General features: G+C 47.6%; 1 protein-coding gene across 8 annotated transcripts in view; it reads right to left on the bottom strand.

Moving 5' to 3' along the window:
• LOC147033589 (uncharacterized) overlaps window positions 1–25,000 on the bottom strand; it is an 85,069-nt gene that overhangs the window by 40,155 nt on the left and 19,914 nt on the right. For 4 of the 8 annotated variants that reach the window (XR_015051665.1, XR_015051667.1, XM_085856957.1 and 1 more), the window contains exon 3: window positions 24,448–24,615. Coding sequence is in view for 5 of the 8 variants with exons in the window: in XM_085856957.1 (XP_085713083.1) it covers window positions 24,448–24,615 (168 nt within the window). In the remaining 3 variants the exon portion in view is untranslated. Of the gene's footprint in view, window positions 1–10,519; window positions 12,649–21,871; window positions 24,616–25,000 lie in introns of those variants that run through there. The other 4 variants (XR_015051653.1, XM_085856951.1, XM_085856941.1 and 1 more) reach the window with 3 other exon arrangements.

Raw genomic sequence — 25,000 nt, forward strand, 5'->3', positions numbered from 1 at the left:
ACTGTTGCCTTGCGGATCCTGGCACACATGGCAATGAACAGGGGGGGGCAAAGCAAAAATTGAACGGGCTGGTGAACAGGGGCAGTGGGCATGGCATGGCAAAGGAAGCAGGCAAACACAGCCCGCAGAAGAAGGCCGCTGCAGGCAAACACAGCCGGCAGATGAACTGGCCGGCACAGGCCTTGAAGAAAAACAGCCAGCCGGCAGATGAAGTGGGCCGGCACAGGCCTTGCAGCACAGCAGCTGCAGACGATCCAGCCGGCACAGCAGCTGCAGATGAAGTTGGCCAGCCTTTGCCGTTCCGTGGAGGTTGGTGGAGGGAGTGCGGTGGTGCTGGCCACTTGGAAGGCGGGCTCGGACCTACCCACCTGTCTCCCTCCCAACCTATCGCCTTTGCCTGTCACTGTACATACCCACTCCCTTAATTTTTCAAACCCCAATTTAGCCCCAACTTATTTTTTTGTTGTTTTTATTTTTACTTCCCCACTATAAATCGTCCCCAAACCCCCTTTACTGTCCTTGTTCGGCTAACCTATCCTGTCACCTAGCCTACTCCCAACCCCTACGTTCCCTTCCCGGAGGGGAACAAGGGAGAGCTAGCGTCCTGTGTCGAGGCCCAAGTCAAGCCTCAGAATGGCATCCCCAGAGTTCGGCGATCTATAACACAAAGTGGGTCCAGCGGCCCACAACGAGAGCGAGGGGATGGATGGTGCGGAGGGGTACACTTCCTATTCCACCCTATCCATTTAACTGTTAAACTACCCCGGGGCTTTCAACAAGCGCCTCTCGCTTAAACTATTGGTTCTAACAACCCAGATTCCCATCGCCTGTGTTGGTGTCCTCACAATTTCGGGCCTCGCCCCCCAATTTTCTCTCCGTGCCCTCACACGGTCTCATGGCTGGGACACGTGGCTCCCTTTGGCAGGCACTACCCTCTGCCGATTCTCCGACGATGGTACCCCCGGGCATTACACTGCCTCCGAGCCTACCAGCTCCCGAACACCGGGGAGTGCCCCCCATGGCACCTCCCCTGAAACGCACACGTGGCAGGCTGGCTTCCCAGGCCCCTTTCCGAGGGTCACCCGTGCCCACAACACTGCCCACGCGGCTAATGGCGCCCCGGGCCCCCGCACCAAGCAGGCGCACCCGTGCCCACTACGCTATCCCGGCCCCCCATGGGCCCTTGGCCTACCAAGGCCGATTAGCCTGGTGCCCGGGGTACCCACTCAGCGATACTCACTTTTCGCAGCCACGCTCCCAAGCCCGTCAACAGGGCTCCTGCACCCCTCCAAACGGGTTTCGAGCCAACTTTCACACCAACAACAAAACGACCTCCATTTTTCAATTTAACTAACCCCCAAACTCACTTTATACTGACCCCGGGGTCCCTTGGGCGGGAGTCACTCCTCCCCCCAATCACTCATCGCACCATGCATTCCAGACTCGCTCCACTCACACAGACCCGCTGGCCTCACTCACTCATCATGTACTCACCTCACAACTCTTCAACACACACACACCGCTGAACTCTGCCATCCTTCTAACTACCTCCCCTAACTAACTCGTGCTCCCACGTCGTCCCTTATACTATAGCACGTTCCATTTAACACTACGTAGCTAAACTACGTCCCCACTACACATCCAAAGTCTGTCTCTGTCTCCAAATAATCCCATTAATCAATTTCCCAACCTAAATCTCGCTACAATCCCTCTAACTAATCCATTCCACGGACTCCATGAGGACTTACCCCTGCCTCATGGGGCCGGTCTAGCTAAGCTAACCCTTCCCCCTAACTAGTTTCCATCCTGTGCCCCGGTAAGGGGGTCTTCCACCCCTTGCCCAGGAATCCTGTGCACCCGAAAGTGAGGCTTGTTTTTTTTTATTTTTTTTTTTTTACATGCGCATCACCAGCGCGGCAACTCACAGCTCGCGCAATTTGCACCTGCCCGTGACGTCATGCAGCTGCACGTGTACCTCGTCCCTCCTTGGACGGTACCATCCGGCAGGGATACCCCTCCTGCCGGATTCCAACCCCACGTGCAGCCATGACGTCACCGTGCGCACAAAAAAAAAAACACAAGCCCCACGTCTCGAGGGGTTCCCCACGCGAACACATGTGCTTTGCCCGTTGGAGCTTAACACACATGCCCGCGTGAAGAACCCGTCCGGTCCAAATCCAGAATCCTGCCTAAACTTTGTCCGTCCGCGGGATCGGCAAATCCACCGCGTGCGTTTCCGGACCGGGACTTCACTCTCGCAAGCGAGCACGTGGGGGCCTCGTGCGTTGCACAGCACGGACCTCGTGCTCACTGCTCGGTGAACCCGGCACGGTCCCCGAAACAACTACAGCCGCTACTCGGCTTTCGTTCCTCACATGTCGCCGTCGTCGCCATTCAACCCACGCACACCTGCGTGTTACAACGCTAACACACCTCACCATTACATTCACACCGGGAGACGCGGCTGCATGTTCACACATGCCGACCGACATCTCCCTCACATACCGCTCTCTCACACACACGGTCTCCCTTGCACTCGGCCGTTCACTCACGCGCGGCCTTCCACTCACTCGTGCCTCACTCACACACGCGGGGGCACTCACCCGCGGTGCCTCATCCACACTGGCCGTTTCATCCACACACACACGGTCTCTTCCACACACGGTGCCTCATCCACACACGGCGTGCTGGGAAGCACGTACTCCGGCACCATCGCCACCACACCACTAACACACGGGGTCGCTTCCACACACGGGGACGCACTCACACCTTGCACCACACACACAGGGACAACTACACTGGGGATTCGTGTCCCCACAAGGGTCTCCGGGGCCTCTATACCCCCCAAGCTCTCCGTGCACCCGTTCGCAGCACTCCTCCCCTCGACCTCGCAAAGCACGACCGAACTCACCTGGTCGTGACTCACCTCAAGGGGGCAGACTCCCTCCCCTGGTTCCTGGAGGAGGCCACCCCGCTGCTCACACCGGGCCTCCACCCAGTCCACCAGCTCACCCCCATTGTCCTCCACCACCTCCGTGTGTGTGTGTGCGTCACTTACCCCGTCTTCATCGTGCAGTCTTCCCTCTATCATTCCCATCTCCCGTGTCTCTGCCCACTCAGTCACCTCTTCACCCTTTACCTCCCTTGTCTCTACCATTTTTATTTCCTTTGTCGTCACCTCGTGTCTCGTCTCGCACGTTTTGGTCTCCCCATTTAATTTTTCCCTTTCGGTCATCGTCACGACCCTCGCCCAACACGCCCCCCGAATTATTTTTTCACCCGCCTCCACCGCGGGCCTGTCAGCCGTTGCACCCCCACCCAGCTCGTTCGTTCCTGCACGTGGAGTCGCCATTTTTAGTTCCCTGGTCACGGCCTTCATGCCCGCCTGCAGGCATCGGCCCATGTTCTGCGTCTCACCCCGCAGCTCTTTCATTTCGTTTTTCATATCCGCATTCATCTTTTGTGCATTCGCATCCATCTTTGCCAGCATGGTGATTAGCTGGGCCATGTCGGGTGCGCTTGGGTGAGCCGTTTCGGCAGGGGTTGGGGAAGGGTTTTGGTGGAGAGGGGGAGGGGAGGTGTCATACACCGCGGCCGCTGCCGCACCCATTTCGGGCTCTGGGTTCAGTTGGACGAGTTCGTTTTCCTGTACAACCAACATTTCCTGCACGGGGATTTCATCCTGAGCCATGGATCCTACACATTCTCCATCCATTTCTAATACCCCCGGCTCCCGCTCGCCTTGAGACGCCATCTTGCTTCTCTTAAAGGGTTGATTTAACTCGCTCGTAATTTGGAGGGAATCGGGGGTCGCTCCTCTCACCCCTGGACCGATACCCGTGAATTTAATTGGAGACAGGAGAGCCCGTTTTTCCGTTCTCCAATACCAGTGCCGCGAGGAGGGCGATGGGTTTATATCGCACGACCTGACACCAGTGTTGCGGATTCGCGCCCGCCGGCGTGCGAACGGCCACGTAACTTGAATCGCGGCACGTCGCCCACCGGACGGACAATCCAGTCGTGACCCTCTCGGACTAACGCCGGGAACCAGTCACGGGTGGACCTTTCGGTCTCACCGCGATCGAGCCAATCAGCCCCCGCGTGGGATAGGGTTGCTCGCCAAATTCGACCTACCTAATTACCCACACGGAGGGTAGACCGGGCGATCGCACCTCGCCGCAGGTCGACTTCGGACACGGGCCACTTTAAGCGACCCGTTCCGTACTATCGGGATAACCGAGCGGTGTTATTCGTCGGCCTCGACGGTTCGATTAATTATCGGGCGTTTTTAGCCCACGACCAACCCTTTACGTGAAGCAAGATGGAGATTCAATGAAAGAAAAGACGAAGCGAAGCGGGAAAACAGTTCAACAATAAGCACATTTATTTCGCGATGAACGGAAAGCACACATATACAATTACACCAAAAGCAAATGTAAAAGAAGAAGACAATGCAATATTACACAAAAAGCAAATGCAACAATGCAGATCTAACCGACTACCGGGCACACGGCAACACTTATATAATTTTACTTCACAGACGGCGCCGACAACACAGATACCCAAAGCAAAAGAAAAGAGAACCACCCTCCAGGATGAGGGGGGTAGGCGGGCCTGGGGCCGAGACAGTGTCGGGCCTACCCGTCTGATGATGAGACGCAGAGCGGCGGCGGCGCCTCTACTCCGCGGGCCTCGCGGACAGTGTCTGGTAGGGGGTGGGAAAGGGGCCCCCTTTGTCGCACTATCTCAGCGCGGGGGGGAAACAGGAGGGGGTTGCTGATGCTCGGGGGAAGGAGGATATCACCCTGTCTCGGGTCCCGCGGCGAGCGTCTCCTCGTCGGCCTCGGTCGCGTTGCTGGCCTCTCCCTGTGCAGCTCCCGGCACCGACGCGAGCACCCCCTCGTCCTCCTTCGCCGCCGTCACCTCTCCACGGCTCCGTCTACTCGCCCTCTTCGTCTCCTCTCTTGGCTCGTCCCAACTCTTCTTTCCAGCTCCACCGACGACTCTCTTGAACTCCGCACAACTCTACTGCCTTTACTGACGAACGCAGCCGTTTATATAAGCCCCGTGGCTTCGCTCTTTCACCCTTGACCCTCTGCCTCCGACCCTTCACCTCTCTAACTGGCATACCATTGGCCCGAGGAAAAGTGGGCGTGAATGCTTTTTGATCCATGAATTTGCATATAGCGACCGCCCTCCAACGCCCTGGAGGCGGGGCCAAATCGCCCCTCGCTCACCGATTGGACGGAACAAAAGTGGGCGTGAGTCGTTTTTGATCCGTTTTCTGTGGAAAGTCAGTGATGTTTTTGAACACGCTGCTCGGTGCGCGCCCTCCACGAGTCCAGTATCGGTGCCCATGAGTGGCGCGAGATGGTGTGGATGCGATGGTGGCGAGTTGTGACGGTAAAGGTCGTGGCTGTTGTTGTGAAGCGGCGTTGTGGTTGGTGGTTGTTGTTGTGAAGCGGCGTTGTGGTTGGTGGTTGTTGTTGTGATGGCTGTTGAGACGTGGTTGGTGGTGGTAGTAATGGCAGCTGGTCCAAAATAAAGATAGTAAAAGAAAAACGGCTATCCTGAAGAGTCGCAGCCCGCATGAATGACATTTATTCCCTCTAGACAACGGGTTTGGGCCTAACTACACATATACTTACAGAGATATCTCACCTCAGGGACCTGAATGGTGGTTTGTGAATTTCGTCAACCACAACAATATATATATATATATATATATATATATATATATATATATATATATATATATATATATATATATATATATATATATATAAATATATATATGTATCTTCTTCTTCTTCTTCTTCTTCTTCTTCCTGTCGGCTGCTCCCGTTAGGGGTCGCCACAGCGGATCATCCGAATGATCCGCATAGTGATTTGGCACATGTTTTACGCCGGATGCCCTTCCTGATGCAACCCTGGTCGCCTCTTACGACACAGGGATATGGTACACCTATTTTAACCGGGGTATACACCGGCCCAATATACTGGTACTCATTTCGCCGACCTCGGAAGGATGACAAGCTGAGTCAACCCCCTGGTGTATTAATTCAGTGGCCCAACGGGGCTTGAACTCAGGACCTTTTGGATCCCAAGCCGCTGCCCTAACCACTGCGCCAACACCAGGCTCATATTATATATTGTTGTGGTTGACGAAATTCGCAAACCACCATTCAGGTCCCATAGGTGAGATATCTCTGTAAGTATATGTGTCGTAGCCCAAACCCGTTGTTTAGAGGGAATAAATGTCATTCATTCGGGCTGCGACCCTTTTAGATAGCCGTTTTTCTTTTACTATCTTTATTTTGGACCAACCGCCATTACTACCACCACAACCACCACCAACCGCATCTCGACAACCACAGCCACCTTCTCCAGAACCACCTTCACAACATCCACCTTCTCCACAACCGCTTTCACACAACCACCAACCGCAACACCGCTTCACAACAACAACAACATCAACAGCCACGACCTTCACCGTCACATCTCGCTCTTGCAACCATCGCATCACCGCCATTCCCGCGCCGCTTGTGGGCACCGATCCTGGACTCGTACAGGGCGCGCACCGAGTAGCGGGTGCAAAAACACCAGCCTTTCCGAGAAATCGGATCAAGAATGATTCACGCCCACTTCTGTTCCGTCCTATCAGCGAGCGTGGGGCGATTTGGCCCCGCCTCCAGGCGCGTCGGAGTATAATCGCTATATGCAGATTCGCGGATCAAGAATGATTCACGCCCACTTTTCCTCTGTCCAATGGGGAGCGTGGCTCCGCCCCCGAGCCGTTCCTGATCCAAAAATCTGCATACGATTTCTCCTGTCGCACTATAAAGCGCCGAGCGCGGAGCGAATCAGTGCAGTTGGAGGGAGTTGAGAAGATGAGGCAGTTGGGAAGAGTAAAGAGTCGAGAAGAGGAAAGAGTTGGAGAGTTGTGGCGGCGGCGAAATCAGTCGAGAGAGTGTCTGTCGGGGTCCGGAGAAGCCAAGAAGCTTTGTGGGGGTCTGCGCTCGTGTCAGAGTCGGGGAGCTGCGGAGAGGGGAGGCCGGTATCGAGGTCGCAGTGGAGTCACTCGTCGCGGGACCCAAGCCAGCCAGATATCCTCTTTCCCCCGAGCATCAACAACCCCCTCCTGTTTCCCCCCGCGCTGAGATAGTGTGAGAAGGGGGCCCCGTTCCCACTCCATTCCAGGCAGTGCCAGCGAGGCCCGCGGAGTCGGGGCGCCGCCGCCATTTTGCGGCTCATCACCAGACGGGTAGGCTCGACGCGGTCTCGGCCCCAGGCCCGTCTGCCCCCTCATCGTTGAGGGTGGCCCCTTCCTTTTTCTTTTGCTTTGAGTATGTGTGTTGTCGGCGCCGTCTGTGAAGTAAAACTGTATAAGTGTTGCCGTGTGCTCGGTAGTCGGTAGTAGATCTGCATTGTGTTTCTTTTGTTGCATTTGCTTTTTGTGCAGAATTGTCGTGTTACTTTTACATTTGCTTTTGGTGTATAATTGTATATGTGTGCTTTCCGTTTGCCGCGGAATAAATGTGCTTTATGTTGAACTGTTTTTCCCGTTTCGCTTCGTCTTTTCTTTTATTGAATCCCCATCTTACTTCACGTAAAGGGTTGGTCGTGGGCTAAAAACGCCCAATAATTAATCGAACCGTCGAGGTTGACGATAACACCGCTCGGTTATCCCGATAGTACGGAATGGGTCGCTTAAAGTGGCCAGTGTCCGAAGTCGACCTGCGGCGAGGTGCGATCGCCCGGTCTACCCTCCGTGTGGGTACTTAGGTAGGTCGAATTTGGCGAGCAACCCTATCCCACGCGGGGGGCCGATTGGCACGATCGAAAGGCCCACCCGTGACTAGTTCCCGGCGTTAGTCCGAGAGGGTCACGACGGGATTGTCCGTCCGGTGGGCGACGTGCCGCGATTCGAGTTACGTGGCCGCTCGCACGCCGGCGGGCGCGAATCCGCAACAATATATATAATAAAAAAATGACCGTTTTTACAGCCATTTTTCCCTGCTGTGCAGGAGTTTGGCTTTTTCTTGAGGCAATGTTTTATGGCTGGATGCCCTTCCTGACGCCAACCCTGGTCGCCTCTTACGAAACACAGGGATATGGTACACCTATTCTAACCGGGGCATACACCGGGACTACACTGGCACTCATTTCGCCGACCTCGGAAGGATGACAGGCTGAGTCAACCCCCTGGTGTTAATTCAGCAGCCAATGGGGCTTGAACTCAGGACCCTGGGATCCCAAGCCACCATCCTAACCACTAAGCCAACACCAGGCTTCATATTATATATATATATATATATATATATATATATATATATATATATATATATATATATATATATATATATATATATATATATATATATATATATATATACATATATTTATATTGTTGCGGCTGTGGAAATTCGCATGACACCATAAAAGGGCCCGTAGGTGAGATATCTTGATAGGTGCATGTGTCGTTAACCCTAACCCGTTGAAAAGAGGGAATTTATGTGATCCATCCAGGCTGCGACGCTTTGAGTCAGTCCTTTTTCTTTTTCTATCTTTTATTTCAAACACATAACATTTCAACAACCACGCCATCCCCATCACAGCGCCAACCACGCCATCTTCAACCATCTACGCTACCACATCTCCGCCACTCGCCATTCAACAGGCTCTGTGCGGTTACGATCTCCGCGGAGGGACAAACAAAAACCAACAAGGACGCTCGATGGGCTTTTCCCGCCTGTTTCTTCCATTGACTTCCCCACGCTTGGAGTGGGAGGAGGGGCGATGCAGGTCAAAGGTCAGAGGTCATGTGAAGGTGGGGCCTCTTTTTGGGGGAATAATTCCCTGGCTCCGAGCCAAAAAACTGACTCCCTCGGCCCCCAGACGGAGCGGGGTGGAGGGAAAGCGTGAGGGCACGCCCCCTTCGAGAAGCTTCTCCAAGAAGCTCGAAGGGAGGCGGGGCCGAAAACGGGGCGGGGCGGAAGGGCGGAGTCTCACGCGATAAAATACGGACACGGGCGGGCGCACAAAAGCTCCCCGAGAGGCTCCCAAAAAGGATTCCTAAAAGGCTCCCTCTCGCGCTTCTTCTTCTTCTTCATCTTGGCTGGTGGTTCGGTTGGTTGGTCATCAGGAAGAGGTCCTGCGCCCGCGCCTTGGCGAGCGGGACTGTCACAAAGGCACGGACGGGAGACGCGGCAGCGCCCGTTGCGAGGTGGACCTGTGCGTCCGGACGTGGAGTGCCGGAGAGGGTTCGCCGGCCGCGAGAGAGGTCGGGGCCAGGCACGACCATGCTGACGGTGGCGGGAGAGGGACTCACCAGAGACAAAAGGGAAGTTGCGACTTTCTTTCTTTCTTTTCTTTGGGGTTTTGGTGTGAATGTACGTGGGTGGCACCAGTCTGGCTAAAGTAGAACTGTTTAAGTGTTGCCGTGTGTATGCGTATTCGGGTGCAGCTCTGCATTGTTGCTTTTATTGTTCTGGTTACTATATGTGCATTTTCATTGTGTATTGCTGTAAATACGTGCCTTACGTGCTTGTCTGTGTGTGCGTTTGAATAAAATGCTTGCTTGTTGAACTGTGCCCGCTCTGCTTCGTCTCTTTTACTCTTTTATTGACCCTCCATCCTGCTTCACGTAAAGGGTTCGTCGTGGGCTTAATACGCCCGGTAATTAATCGAGGCCGACGATAACACTGCTCGGTTATCACTGTAGCACGGAACGGACCGCTTAAACGGATCGTGTCTGGAGTCGGCCTGTGGCGTGGTACGATCGCCCGGTCGACCATCCGCGCAGGTACTTAGGTAGATCGAATTTGGCGAGCAACCTGATCCTGCGCGGGTGGGCAATTGGCATGGTCGTGGTGGGGTTAACCCCCACCCGTGACTAGCTCACGGCGTTGTTCCGAGAGGGTCACGACTGAATTGTCCGTCCGGTGGGCGACGCGTTTGCGATTCGAGTGACGTGGCCGTCCGTACGCCGGCGGGTGCGAATTCGCAAATATATATATATATATATATATATATATATATATATATATATATATATATATATATATATATATATATATATATATATATATATATATATATATATATATATATATATATATATATATATATATATATATATATATATATATATATATACACACATGTTGCTCGACTTTTGGCTGCTCCCGTGAGGGCCGCCAAAGCGAATCATCCGTTATGATCCGCATACTGATTTGGCATAGGTTTTACGCCGGATGCCCTTCCTGACACAACCCTGGTCACCTCTTACGACACAGGGATAAGGATTGGGTTTCGCCATGATTCCGGGCTGCCCAGTGCAGAGCTCCCGATCAAGCGATCCTCCAACCCAAGCCTCCGAGTAGCCGCATTACAGACGCACGCCACTACGCCCGGTATATATATATATATATATATATATATATATATATATATATATATATATATATATATATATATATATATATATATATATATACCAACAACAATAAAATAACAAATAATAAAGTGGTACTTGTAAAAGAAAAACAAATGCAAGCCGAAATTCAAATTAGATTCCACCATTGGCATCCCGACTTTCTTTTGTTTGAGCACATTTGGCACCACTGCTTCAAGTAAACTCAGTTGGCCGGTTCACTTCCCCTTTCCGGCGCAGCATTGGCTGGAAGGAAAGCACAGAATGAACTCACGATGCATTCCGAGAGGCTTATCAGTGGACACTTTGAACGTGCGGCCAGGTTGCGTGCCACATTATCCAAAGCAGAGAGGGAAAGCCCCGTTTTAAAGCATCAAGATTCCAATGATTGGTTTGAAATGGATATATTTTTAAATGCCGAGAGACCTCGCAATTCATCAAATTGATGCAAGTAAAAGTAAAATCTTTTTTTTCGTTCCAGCATAAATGGCCAGCAGTGCGTGGCTCAGCAGGTGTACATAAACCACAATTATTCGATTGGGAACAATGAATGTCCATTTTTGAGGGTATACTATTTGCCGTGACAGACCTACGCATGTTCCATTTCACCATTGCACAGGCTGTGTTTGGGCACATTCACTTTGGAGGCTGAAAAGATGGGGACAACTGAAGTGGTCGGATTATGGTCGGGGTCAGAGAAAGTTTTATGCACATTTTTTTTTGTTTCTGCAGGATCCAAAGCTTTTGGAAGCACTCATGATCACACACACACACGGAAGAGGGTTCGGTTGTGTCACAAACCACAACTTAACTATGCAATTCTAGTATTTTCCCCAAAATTTTAGTTTATTTAATCCTTCAGACCAGTTTGCCTGGAAGCCCATTGTTCGTGCTGGGGTTTGTATTACCTCTGACACCAAAAGTGTACGGAGATTATATTTTCACCCATTTGTTTTTTTGTGAGCAGAATATCTAAAAAAGTTATGTACAGATTCAGACAAAACTTGGTGGACTGGTTGGGTGTGTGACAAGTACTAATAGATTCGATTTTGGTGAAGATCCGGATCCAAAAATTCGAAAAGTGACTTCATAATATTAAGAAATACGACCAAAAACGATATTTATCATGATATCTTAAAAAGTTGTGCATGGGTTATGACAAGACTAGGTGGATGAGTTGGTCAGGTGACAATTACTAGCTGATTAAATTTTGGTTCTGGTCCGGATACAGATCTGGCCTATTATTGGGCTACAAAATGTAAGCTGTTCATCCTGGCAGAGGTATGCGTTCTACCGAGTGCCATTCTAGTTACGTCCACCACCTAAGGTGGGTGGACGTTATGTTTTCACTCTTGTCTGCCTGGTTTTTTTTTTTTGTCTGTGAATGGGATATCTCAAACAGTTGAAGATGGATTTGGACGAAACTTGGTGGACAGGTTTGGTGCATTGCAATTGCAAATAGATTAGATTTTGGTGAAGATCCAGATCCGGATGCAATGATTTTTTAACTTTTAATTGATTCTTCACCATCGAGGGATATAGTGTATAGCATGATATCTCAAAAAGTTATGGACAGATTCGGACAAAACTTGGCGGATGAATTGGGTAGGTGACAAGAACAAACCGATTTGATTTTGATTGTCCAGATGCAGATCCGGCCCATCAGTGGGATACAAAAGGTAAACTGTTCAGCTTGGTGGAGGGAGACGCTCTACTGAATGCCGTTCTCAATATTATTATTATGCCATATTTGGAGATACCTTTTCTCAGAGACTACACCAAAAAGCTTGAAACTTCACAGGGTTATTATAAGAGATGAAATCTCGTGAACACACTTAAGCAAAGACGATTAGTCCAATGGCTTGGCAGCAATATTGGTTTACAAACTTCCTTCACCCATAAAATTCAGATGTTCTACTTCAGAGTTGTCAAATTATTTAATACTGAACGTCACAGACACATTGTTGTACCATAGCACTCAGTTTGAGTCACTGCTCCGTGAAAGCATGATGGCTAATTAATCAATTTATGATTAACCGCTTTCCGTTCAAACGACTTACCAACTGAATCCTTGTTTTCTACCGTTATCCATAGGATTACAGCAGATGCTTTCTCAGAATCCAATCTACATCCCGGCAATTTTGAGTTGAGCCACACACTGCACAGCACCATGAAGTGGGAGAACTCAGCATACATCGTCGAAGTGAACTTTCCTGTGGTCAAAGAGCAGAGTCGAATCCTCACCAGAGGGGGGGTCAGCATGGACACAGACCGCTCCGAAGATATCAATTCCCAGACCCATAACCGCAGTTCGGAGCGAATCCTCCATAAAACCCTGCATCTTCAGCCAGGCAGGGATGGGACTGAGACTGCATCGAGCTCTTGTCCGTTGCATGGGCAATCAAAAATAAAATAATAAATAAATAAACAATGCATCTGGCTTATTTTTATCAGTTTTTCAGATATAATGTGATCAATATAGACAAGTCACCTTTTATCATGACAATCCTCCATCTAGCATGCAGTCCACCAGCAACCTTTTCTCGTGAATCTCCAAAAATCCAGGATCACTGCTCACTTTCACTCATTTGTTCCTCTTTTTTTCCCCCACCTATGGAACCAACTTCCACATTCTCTTCAATCTCAATCTTCCCTCCAGGTCTTCAAGACAGCTGTTCACCACCATCTCAGATTTACCCCCCCCCCATCCAAAGCAATGATATTTTCTATACCCATTAAACCAACAAAAATGGTTTCCGTTTCTAGAGTGCTGATCGAGTCTACACCCCCTTTCAAAATTTTCACCTTTGTTGCCTTATAGCTTGGAATTAAATTGCATGAAATCAGACTTTTTCCACATGGTAACCCAAAACTACGAAGTGAAAAAACAAACACTACAAATTTCAGAAAATTAATTAAAAATACAAAATTAGAACATTTTTTGTTGGACGTGTAAAGAAATATTATTATTTATAGCAATTGTAAATTATCTTAGGTGTAAACAATCACCTTCAAAATTACACACCAAGTTCATTGGCCTCCACCTGTGTTAAATTGTAGTCATTCTGATCATTTCAGAATAAAATCAGCTGTTTCTGCAGCTTTACTCTGCTGGGTAGTGCATTTCACAGCAAAACTCTACCATAAGAACCAAGGAGCTTTCAAAAGACCTCTGGGATAAAGTTGTGAAAAGGCACAGATCAGGGGATGGGTATAAAAAATATTTCAACCGCCTTCAATATGCAAGGGAGCAGTTAAGACAATCATTAAGAAGTGGAAGGCATATGGTACCACCAAGACACTGCCAATATGAGGCCATCCCTCCAAAATGGATGACCAAGCAAGGAGACTGATCAGAGAAGCCACTAAGAGGCCAATGGCAACTTTGAAAGAGCTATATGCCTGTATGGCAAAGACTGGTCACTGTGTGCAATGTGCATGTGACAACAATATCCCAAGCACTCCACAAGTCTGGCCTGTATGGTGTGGTGGCAAGAAGGAACCCCACATTACTCAAAAAAGTCCACCTTCAGTGTCATTTGAGATTTGCCAAAAAACCACTCTGGAGATTCTGAAGTCATGTGGCAAAAAGTTTTGTGGTCTGATGAAACCAAGATGTAACTTTTTGGCCTGAATGCAAAACGTTACATTTGACGCAAACAAAACACAGCACATAACCCAAAGAACACCATCCCTACTGTGAGGCATGGCGGTGGCAGCGTCATGTTATGGGGATGTTTGTCATCAGAGACTGGGGCACTTGTCAGGATAAAAGGGAAAATGGATACTGAAACATCCTAGAGGAAAACCTGCTGCCCTCTGCAAGAAAGCTGAAATTTTGACAGAAGTTCACCTTTCAGCATGACGACCCGAAGCACACAGCCAAAGCTACATTGAAGTGGCTAAGGAACAAAAAGATAAATGTCCTTGAGTGGTCCAGTCAGAGCCCTGACCTCAATCCAATCGAAAATCTGTAGCATGACTTGAAGATTGCTGTCCATCAACAATTTCCACGCAACTTGGCTGAGCTTGAACAGTTGTTTTTTTTTTTTTTACAGAAGAATGGCCAAATATTGCCCAATCAAAGTGTGCAAACTTGGTGGAGACCTATCCCAACACTCATAGCTGTAATTGCTGTCAAAGGTACTTCCATCAAGTAATAACTCAGGGGGAGAGGGGGGGGGTGAACACTTCTCCAAGGTATTCTAGTTTTGTATTTTTGATTAATTTTTATAAAATTTGAAGTGTTTGTTTTTCACTTGGTAGTTTTGGGTTACCATGTGTAAATAAAGGTGGAAAAATTCTGATTTGATGGAATTTAATTTCAGGCTATAAGACAACAAAAGGTAAAAATTGTGAAAGGGGGTGTAAACTTTCTATGGGAACTGTATATTATCCACCCACCCTAATACTTACCCACGCATCCCTTGTCTGTCCGTCTCCATTTATATTGTCACTAGGCCCTGCCGTTAGCATTCCCCCTTTCTCTTTCTGCCGTTCCTTTTGTTATTTTGCATCCTGATACATTTTGTGTTCTCGCCCTTCCACGAGCCTCGAGTCTGCACACCAAAAATATATTATATATATATATATATATATATATTAATATATATATATATATTAATATATATATATATATTAATATATATATATATATTATATATATATATATATTAATATATATATATATATATATATATATATATATATATATATATATATATATATATATATATATATATATATATATATATATATATATATATATATATATATATATATATATATATATATATATATATATATATATACCATTTGAAGATTTTTACAGGTTTTCCAAAAATTACCCAATAAATCGATCAATAGGAATAAATAATTTATTTTTCTGTCTCAACTCAAAAATTTATTGGGGAGCGAGTCGCACCCAGTAACGTTATAAACGACCTCTGACCGTAGCTACAGAAATCAGTGAGCATTTCCTCAAGGTAGCAATGCGAGCAAACATTGTGATTGAGCACGGTAATGAGACCATTTTGAACTTGACATAAAAACTGTGTCAATACAAAATCATCGAAGGGTTCTTTCACAATTTCCAAGTGACAGTTACAAAAACGATTCAATTTGGATATGTGGACGAGGAGGAAGTGAAATAAATAAATAAAAGATAAACCTAGCAACACTGACCGATTTGTAGTACTCCTATACAGTACAGAGTTGCACCTTTTGTACAATGTACAGCATATGATTTATTTAAGTCACCCATATTAATTATCACCTCGATGTAAATGGAGCAGATAATTTCTCCGCCAATAACGCTTTATTATACAGTTTCTGGTGTCTTAGAATGAAACAAATGGTACTGTTGGAAAGCAAAAACGAATTAACTGGAGGTCAAATCATCGACCCAGTCAGTGACCAATTTCATGATGAATGGTCATTGGGAGCTGTACGCAGTCCCTCAGAAAAGCCAAACATCTTTATTTTGGTTTCCGACATACAGAAACTCCAATGAGATCTGTCGCCTACAGCCAGTTCACCCGTCTAAAGGATGAGGACCGAGTTATAGGCCAGGGCGAACCATTGCGTTTTATCTATCTATATATTACTAAAACTCTCATCTTGTATGTATATATTAAGTTCCCGAAATACAGCCAAAACGGTACACGATAGGACAAAAATTTTAGGGCCATCTTACTCACCATTCTCCTGCAGTGTGCAGTATCAAGTTTCGTTAAAATCGGGCAACAAAAAAATTATTAAAAAATAAATTCCCGATTCAGTCAAGTTCTCTTCGGGAGAATTTTATCAATGCAAACAACCTCAGTGGCATAGTTCGCTGGAGCTATCTTTTTTTTTTTTCTTGAAATGATTTATTTTAAAATCTCAAAACATTTAGTACAGACAAAGAACGATTTATTTTTAAGCATAAAATAAACCGCCATTTTGATCTAATACTTCCGTGTTCATTAATAAATAAAATTGTGTTTCGAAGATGATGCACAATAATTTATTAGATTTTCTTTTCTCCGTTTTATTTTTTTTCACATTGAAGCGCAATATCAAGTTTCGTTCAAATCGGGTAACGAAAAAATATTTAAAAAAAATCAATTCCCGATTCAGTCAAGTACTCTTCGGGATTATTTGATCAATGCAAACCTCAGAGGTATAGTTCGCTGGAGCTATCTTTTATTTATTTTTTTGAAATGATTTTTTTTTTAACCAACCGCTGTCAACGGGAACCCAACGGGTTCACGGGTAGTCTCGTACCTCCTAATGATGGCTTTTCAAGCCAATTTTATGAAGGCCATGGTCCGACCCACGTTTTCAATTACCATTTCCAATATGAACCATGCATCAGGCTGATACGCCAGTGGGGAAAAACAAGGTTTATTTAAGAATGAAGGTGAGGGAAGACCAATAAGTGAACGCACTGATCAATTATGAGTTTTAAGAATAATTTCCGCCGCACCCAAGAGACTTCCGCGGCTAATGCGATGGATGTTAAGACCCAGTCAGTCATTCATCTGCACTAAAGACAGGAATTGATCACAAAGCAGAAAGAATAATCCCTCCACTTGATGCTTGCGTGAGGGTGACAATGAGCTGGTGGCAGTGGTCTCAGCAGGAAGGAGATGGCAGGCAGGGTCACATCCGGGCACATGGCTGCAGCCCAATGCACACACGTGCTATTATCGCCTGACTCTGACTGCAGTCCTCAAAGTTTTGCTGTTGACAACTTTTTCACGCAGCCCTCTGTTGTCCTGCTTGCTCTTTGCTCTGGTTCAGACTCGCTGGGCTTTGCAGAGTTGTAAACGATTTATAAAAGTGAACACATGGACAGGTTACAAAGGGAAACTATTTTGAGAGATTAATCAGGGAGTAATAGTGAGAGGGCTTATGCACATTACGGAAGGGAGGAGCCACGTTTGTTTATTTGGCTTCTGGAGACACGTCCCATCATTTTACACACAAACCGCCCACTTATGCGAGACATAACGAGTCTATCTAATTCTCGTTCCCGCAACAATACAAATGGTACCATTGGAAAGACAATTATCAATTCCCGCAACAATACAAATAGTACCATGGCCGTTCCCGCAACAATACAAATGGTACCATTGGAAAGACAATTATCAATTAACTATGAACAAAAATTTGTTCCTTTTTAAAAGCTTGTGTTCCCAGGATTGAGGAAGAAGGACATCAAGCTTTAATACAAAGGAAGGATTGGATTAATACAATACAAACCTGGAGTATTCCTTTAATACAAAGGAATACTCCAGGATTGAGGAAGAAGGACATCAAGTCAAAGGGCGGAGGAGCTCCTTGTGAGCCAACGGCCATCCATATCTAGTGCCCAACTGTGTCTGCGGACGTCCTCCTGCAGTTGGGTTACTTCTTATTAGGAGGTTTGTGGCAGGATTTGCACTCCAGCCACCGTAAAACGCTTCATTCCGCAAAACGCAAAAACGCTAAAAAATCTGAAAACCCACTCCGTGGGAGTACCTCCTGTGCAGCTTCCCTTCGCAGGGCAGCTCACCGGATGATGGGATTGGGGCAAAGCCTTCGGGACCCCCAATCTTTGATAGGAGGGAAACCACGGGGTAACATCCCTGGGTCAGATTGCGGGAGAGTGTGTCGGAGTGGTGCTGAGGTGTCGTCCACCAGACGGCGGTCTCCTTGGGTTAACCTGAGGCGGTCCCTTCGGGTGGGTGCCTGGAATGTCCTATCCCTAAGAGAGGATGATCACCTGTCTCTGTTATCATCTGAGCTCAAGCGTTTGGACATCGGGATTGCAGCTCTCTCTGAGGTTCGGAGACCGGATTGCGGCGAGATAATGGTGGGTGGTTACACCTACTATTGGTCTGGTCGCTCTGATGGTTACCATACCCAAGGAGTTGCTGTAGCTGTGTCCAATAAGCTGACCCCAATGATAATTGAGGTAACACCGGTCAACGAGCGTATTATGAGATTAAGGATTCGTCACTCCTTAGGTGTCATTTCCCTGGTCTCTATTTATGCTCCGACTGAGGCGAGTGATCTTACCGTGAAGGATGCATTCTACGCCACACTCGAGTCTGTGGTTGATCAGTGCCCCAGACGAGATACACTTCTAGTCTTGGGGGATTTCAATGCATCGACTGGAACTGATAGGGATGGTTATGAGGTGTGTGTTGGTCCCCATGGGTCAGGAACTATGAACCAGAATAGCACTAAGTTCCTTGACTTTGCAAGAAGTCATGGACTTAGGGTGGCTGGTTCATGGTTTCAGCACCCGCAAGCTCATCGCTGGACTTGGTATTCCAACGCTGGCGGTGTGGCAAAGGAGATTGACCATGTCCTCATTGACGGTCGTTGGAGGATGATCCAGAACTGCAGGGTCTACCGGAGTGCTCAGTAACTCAATACTGACCACAGGCTTGTTGTAGCAACTCTAAAGCTGCACCTTAAATCCTGGAGAATGGTACCATCCCAGCCTAGGCTGGATGTTGCCAAGCTCAGGGATGAGAGAGTAGCTGAGGAGTTTGCGAACAGGCTGAGTGGACACTTGGGGGGTCTGGGTGCTTTGGGGGGTCCTGAAGAGTTGTGGAGCACCTTCAAGACCACCGTCCTTGATGTTGCCGGTGGATGCCTTGGAGTTCACCGCAGGGCAAAGAAGAATTTTGTCTCTCAAGGGACACTGGATACCATTGACCAGAGTCGCAGGGCCAGGCTGAATGGCAGAGCTGAGCTGTTCAGGGAGCTGAGGCGTAAAACTGTACGTGCACTGAGGGTGGACAAGGAGGCCTATGTGCGAGGAATCTGTGAGGGGGTAGAGCATCACCTGTGGACAGGTGATTCTCGTCCCGCTTACAGGGGAATTCGCGCATTACGTTCATCCAAGCCCATCCCTCGGAGCACTGCAGTTCGAGCAGAGAGTGGTAGGCTCTTGACAGAGGAGTCTGAAGTGAAGGCCCGCTGGGCCGGTTACTTTGAGCGGTTGTACCAGGCTGATCCCCCAACTGTCGAGTTGGACGTCAAGGGTGTTACAATCCCTGTTGCTGACCCTCGAATCAACTGTGGTCCACCATCGCTTGTGGAAACACGGGCTGCGGTGAACCAGTTGAAACGGGGCAAAGCTCCAGGGATCTGTGGCATCCATGCTGAACTTGGATCCATGCTGAACTCAAGGCTGGTGGAAATGCTGCACTCGCGTCGTTGCATGCAGTTTTGTGCTCTGCCTGGAACACAGGCATCATCCCAACTGACTGGAAGAGGGGCCTTGTTGTCCCTCTCTGGCAAGGGAAGGGTGATCGCCAAGACTGCAACAACTACCGAGGGGTGACGCTGCTCTCAGTGCCGGGCAAGGTCTTTGCTCGGATAATTCTTGATAGGGTTCGCCACCATCTGCTTGAGCACCAGCGTCCAGAGCAGTCAGGCTTTACACCAAAGAGGTCAACGATTGACCGTATCCTTGCTCTTCGTGTCCTCACTGAACGCAGACGAGAGTTTCGGCAGGGGCTGCTTGCAGCCTATGTTGATCTCTGTAAAGCGTTCGATTCAGTGAATCGGGATGTCCTCTGGAGGATTCTTGGTCTTCGTGGGGTGCCACCGAAACTGATCGATCTGATGTCTGAACTCTACTCTGGTAATGAGAGTGCTGTGAAGTGTGGTGGTACCGCCTCTGACTTATTTCCAGTTGTTACTGGAGTTCGTCAGGGATGTGTACTTGCCCCCACACTTTTCAGCACTTGTATGGACTGGATTTTTGGGAGGATGTCGGAGAGATCAAGTTGCGGTGCATCGTTTGGCAATGTCAAGATCTCGGACCTTGATTTTGCAGATGATGCAGTCATCTTTGCGGAGACTTTAGACATCCTCTTGGGGGCCCTCGAGGTGCTGAATGAGGAGTCGGAGCCGTTGGGATTACGGATTTCTTGGGTCAAAACAAAGATCCAGGCTTTCGGTGACATCTTGGATGCTGCTGTCCTGTCTGTGTCTGTTTGTGGTGAGGATGTTGAGGTCGTGGATAGATTCACTTACCTTGGCAGTGATATTCATGTCTCCGCAGGTTGTGAGCCGGAGGTCAATAGACGTCTGGGTCGGGCCTGGGGAGTCATGGATTCACTGGATCATGGGGTGTGGCGCTGCCGGTACCTGTGCGGGAGGACGAAAGTCCGAGTCTTCAGGTCCTTGGTACTTCCAGTCTTGCTCTATGGGTGCGAGACTTGGACTTTGACCAAGGATCTGAGACGGAGACTTAATTCCTTTGGTACCAGGTCTCTTCGGAGAATCCTTGGCTATCGCTGGTCGGATTTTGTGTCCAACGAGCGGTTGCTGAGAGAGACTCGGATGAGATTTGTTACCTGCATAGTCCGTGAGCGTCAGCTGCGGCTGTTTGGACATGTGGCTCGTTTTCCTGACGCTGATCCTGCTCACCAGATTCTCTCAGCGAGGGAGTCTCATGAGTGGAGGAGGCCAGTGGGCCGACCACGTGCCTCATGGTTGCAGCAGGTTGACCATCATCTCAAGGAGATGGGGATGGGCCTGGCATCTGCCTGGGGGATGGCCAGACGGAGGCCCCTGGAGTACCGGCGGAAAGTGGACGCAGCGACGCGCTGTTCTGGCACATGCTCCCATACCTGACCTGACCTTTAATACAGTGGTTTCAATGATAACATTTCTATCTGTCTACATACATCACTTTATGATCGAGGAACAACTTGATTTCAATTAAATGTTATATTTTGACCACCAATCGGAAAACAAACCTGCTCTTTAGCAGTATTTTGGCTCAGAAATGGTCTCGATCGCCCATGCACAGAGAGGAGTGAGACAGATTTTACTCTGTCTGCCTGTGTGGCAGTTAAAATTGAAAATCATTCCAAACAGGAAACTTACTGTTTTTTAGCGACGTCATAAAGGACAAACAACAGGCACAAAGAACTAATGTAACGTGTTAAATAAGGTGTTATAAAAGACGCTGGCTGTAAACTTCCGAAAGAGGGTTTGTTTGTTTTTTTCCTAAAACCATGAAACACATTATTCTATTGCAATTGAATTATAGACTTGAATACTGCAGAACATAAATTGCCTTTGTGGCACTTTCAAAACTCTTCCATTTAGCAGTACTTGGACAAAACATTACGGCATTTTAGACCAATCAAATTTGCTGCTCGCAGACCCCGCCCGTGTCCTTTCTCAAGACTGCACGGGGTAAGGCGTTCTATGAACTCTCGAGCAATGTATTGTGGTTTCTGCAACTCGACAGGCAACACGGGACACCAACCACCTTTCCCTCCACCATGTCCCCACTCCAGAACCTATTTCTTTTCTTAGTCACTAATCTTGAGATGCCATGGTTTTTTTTTTGTGGGGGGGATCTTCTCTTTTTAATATTTAAACTCAACCACAGCACTACCTCTGTACAACCTAAGTGCACTGAAATAAGGCACGTTAAATATAACTGAACTTTATTCCATAATTATTAGTATTTGTGAATGAAAATAGATACTCCGTTCATCTCCATTCCAGTTTTTATAAAAATTATATTTTGCAGATTGTGCTCGAATGCAAATCCTGCACCGAGTAATATAATGTTTGCAATCAAAGGCCAGCAACAAACAGTATACGGGTGAAAGAAACCCACGGCGTAGCATCTCTTCCCAATGGGAATCTCTTCTTCCCTAAGTATGCCGTAATGTGGGGAAATATTTACACAATCTCCAACAACAAAACAAAACAAAAAAACAACAACAAATAATATTCCTCAAAAAGATATAATAGTGAATATACTTTTATATCTACAAGTCGGTCTTCAATGCATGAAACAAATCGACTTTGTTGTATTGAAATGGTGTTTAGATGACAAACGGATTCCTTCACAGCCAGGAGCATTGCATTTTTACCCAACGAATAATAACTTACAAGTAAATATCTTTCACTTCATTGGAGATTGTCCAGAACGGTAAGCCCTTAAATATCACGGGGTTTACGTTCCAAGAAAATGCCGCAATCGTTAAAAATCAAGGGCAGATGGGAAAAGGGGGGGGTGGGGGATAAGTTATTGGGCTTCGAGAAAATATAGAGGACGGTGGACGGAAGCTAAAAATAAACACAGCACAATTGAAATAAATACATAAAATAAATATAAAGCATGTTAACATTAAAATAAACACGGAAATAAAATAAATACAGTTTAAAAAAACAAAAACATGACTTTCATCTATTAAATATATTCCAAAACAGTTACGAGCTCCAACATAAATATAAACCATAAGACAACTCGGGATGACGATGCTGCTGCTGCTGGAGTGGTTAGTGGGGAGTGGAGAGGAGCATTCAGTGATCGGAAGAGCAGCATTGGCTTTACAACAAAGTCGCTTGCTGCATTGCCACATAGGAGAAGGGTAAGGCGATCCTGAGCCACCTTGAACCCCGAAGCAGATCTTTCCTCCTTGGACAGGAAGTTACGAGACGGCATTGTCTTCCAGAATAAAGACCTGCTCCGGCATAAATCCCCCTTTCGCCTCGATTAGTTTCACGAGCTGTGGTGGATAGTTCTCCGCAGCATCCTGTCTACCGATGCTGCTTCCCCGACTAATTTGAAACGATGGAGGCCGAATCTTCTTTTGAAGTTCTCAAACCAGCCCTTGCTGGCGTGGAACTTGTGGGTGGTGGTGGTTGAACTGGAGTCTTCAGCGCTGGGTGCCTCGTGGAAACGTTGTTAAATGCGCAATGATTTCTCCCGTATAACCGGTCCACACAAAGGCACTTTTTTCTGTGTTTGGTCCTCGATCCAAAAATGAAGCGCTTTTTTTCCATCCTTTCAATATAAGGATCACGGGACCGGAATGACACTTTTTCACTTTGCAAAGTGCTGGCGTCAACACTTGCACAGATATTGGACTCGCTTTTTCAGATACACTGCACAGTGGATTCATTTATCCCGTCATTACGTCCCACAGATGCCACACTTTCACCTCCAGCCAACATATCGAACAGCTCATTTTTTTTGAACAACCTCATAACCTTTCTCTGTCTTTTGGCATGATAAATTTTGTCAATCGTTTTAGGTTTGGGTGGCATTAATAACGGTGTGCGAGAAACAGCAAAAAGTTTGTAATGCGAGATCGTCGTACATGCATGGGACACAAACGATGACTTATCTCGGCTCAAAAACCGCGATTGGTCGAAATGAAGTCCCGCGACAGCAAGATCAGAACACATTAGGTTTCCCACGATTAGTCAAATCCCATGATATTCAAATCCACGATATTCAAGGGTTGACTGTACAGAGTTAAAACTGAGGCAATAACTTCAGTGAAAGCCCGAAGTAATCTAGACCGTTTCTCGACAGGATGAGTGATTATACACCGAAAAACGACCAATCCTGAGCGGGGGCGTTTGAGGCTTTTTCGGTGAAGATTGCACATTATCACTCATCCTTCATATGGAGTCTTTGCAGTTCTCGCCTGCATGAAGTCGCATGTGTCTCTGACAGGTTGGTAACTGACTGAACCCCTTCCCGCAAACATTGCAGATATACGGCTTCTCCCCAGTGTGGGTGCGCAGGTGGTTTCTCAAGGCGGACTGATAGGAGAACGTCCTTGCACAAACACTGCAATTGTATGGACGTTCACCAGTGTGAGTACGCATGTGCGTCTGACAGTTCGACGATCGACTGAATCCTTTACCACACACAGTGCACGTGTACGGACGTTCCCCTTTGTGCGTTTGCATGTGTATTTGACAATTTGACGACCGACTGAATCCTTTCAAGCAAATCGTACACATGTACGGGCGCTCTCCCGTGTGCATTCTCATGTGTAACTGGCAGTGCGATGGCCAACTGAATCCTTTACCGCAAACAGTGCAGGCATATGGCTTCTCCCCAACACAAATGCACATGTGCCTTATCAAATTTGGTTGATACGAAAAGGTCTTCACACAATATTTGCACCTGTACGGGCGCTCCCCGGCACGAGATCGCACGCGTTTCTTGGGGTTTGCTGACAGATTGATTCTCTTACCACAAGCGGTACGCGTCGACGTTTGACCCCCTTTCTGAATGCGTTTGTACTCTTCATCGCCGGAAGCCCATTGGTGTCTCTCCACGTGCACCTGCAAAGCAGCCTTTGTGTTGAAGCTGTGACGGCACAAGGTGCAGGCGAACTTATCGACGAGGTTCTCGTGTCTCTCTGCAAAGAACATTCACACCAAGGATAAATTATTTAAAAACAGGACATTTCTCAGCACCTGCTGCATTTTATCTTTTTTTTGAAAACAGAGTCAAGGCTCGTGGAAGAGCTAGACCACTGCATGGATCAGGACGCAACAGTACAAAAGGAACAGTGGAGAGAGGGAGGGAATGCTAACAGCAGAGTTGAAGGACAAAATAGAAGGAGATGGACAAATAATGTGTGTGGTGAGCAGTGAGGGGCAGTGGAGGACACATATAGGGTGGACAAATAGAGACAGAAGCAAACTCTCAGGAAGGGAAAATGCACTCGAGATGGAGCAAGCTGATTAAAAAGAAACGTAACAAGGTAGATCACACATCGTGGACAGATGGACTGATGTACT

This window comes from Eptatretus burgeri, chromosome 2 (genome assembly GCF_056783735.1).
Source record: "Eptatretus burgeri isolate ZD-2024b chromosome 2, Ebu_testis_v1, whole genome shotgun sequence".
Taxonomy (NCBI): Eukaryota; Metazoa; Chordata; class Myxini; order Myxiniformes; family Myxinidae; genus Eptatretus; species Eptatretus burgeri.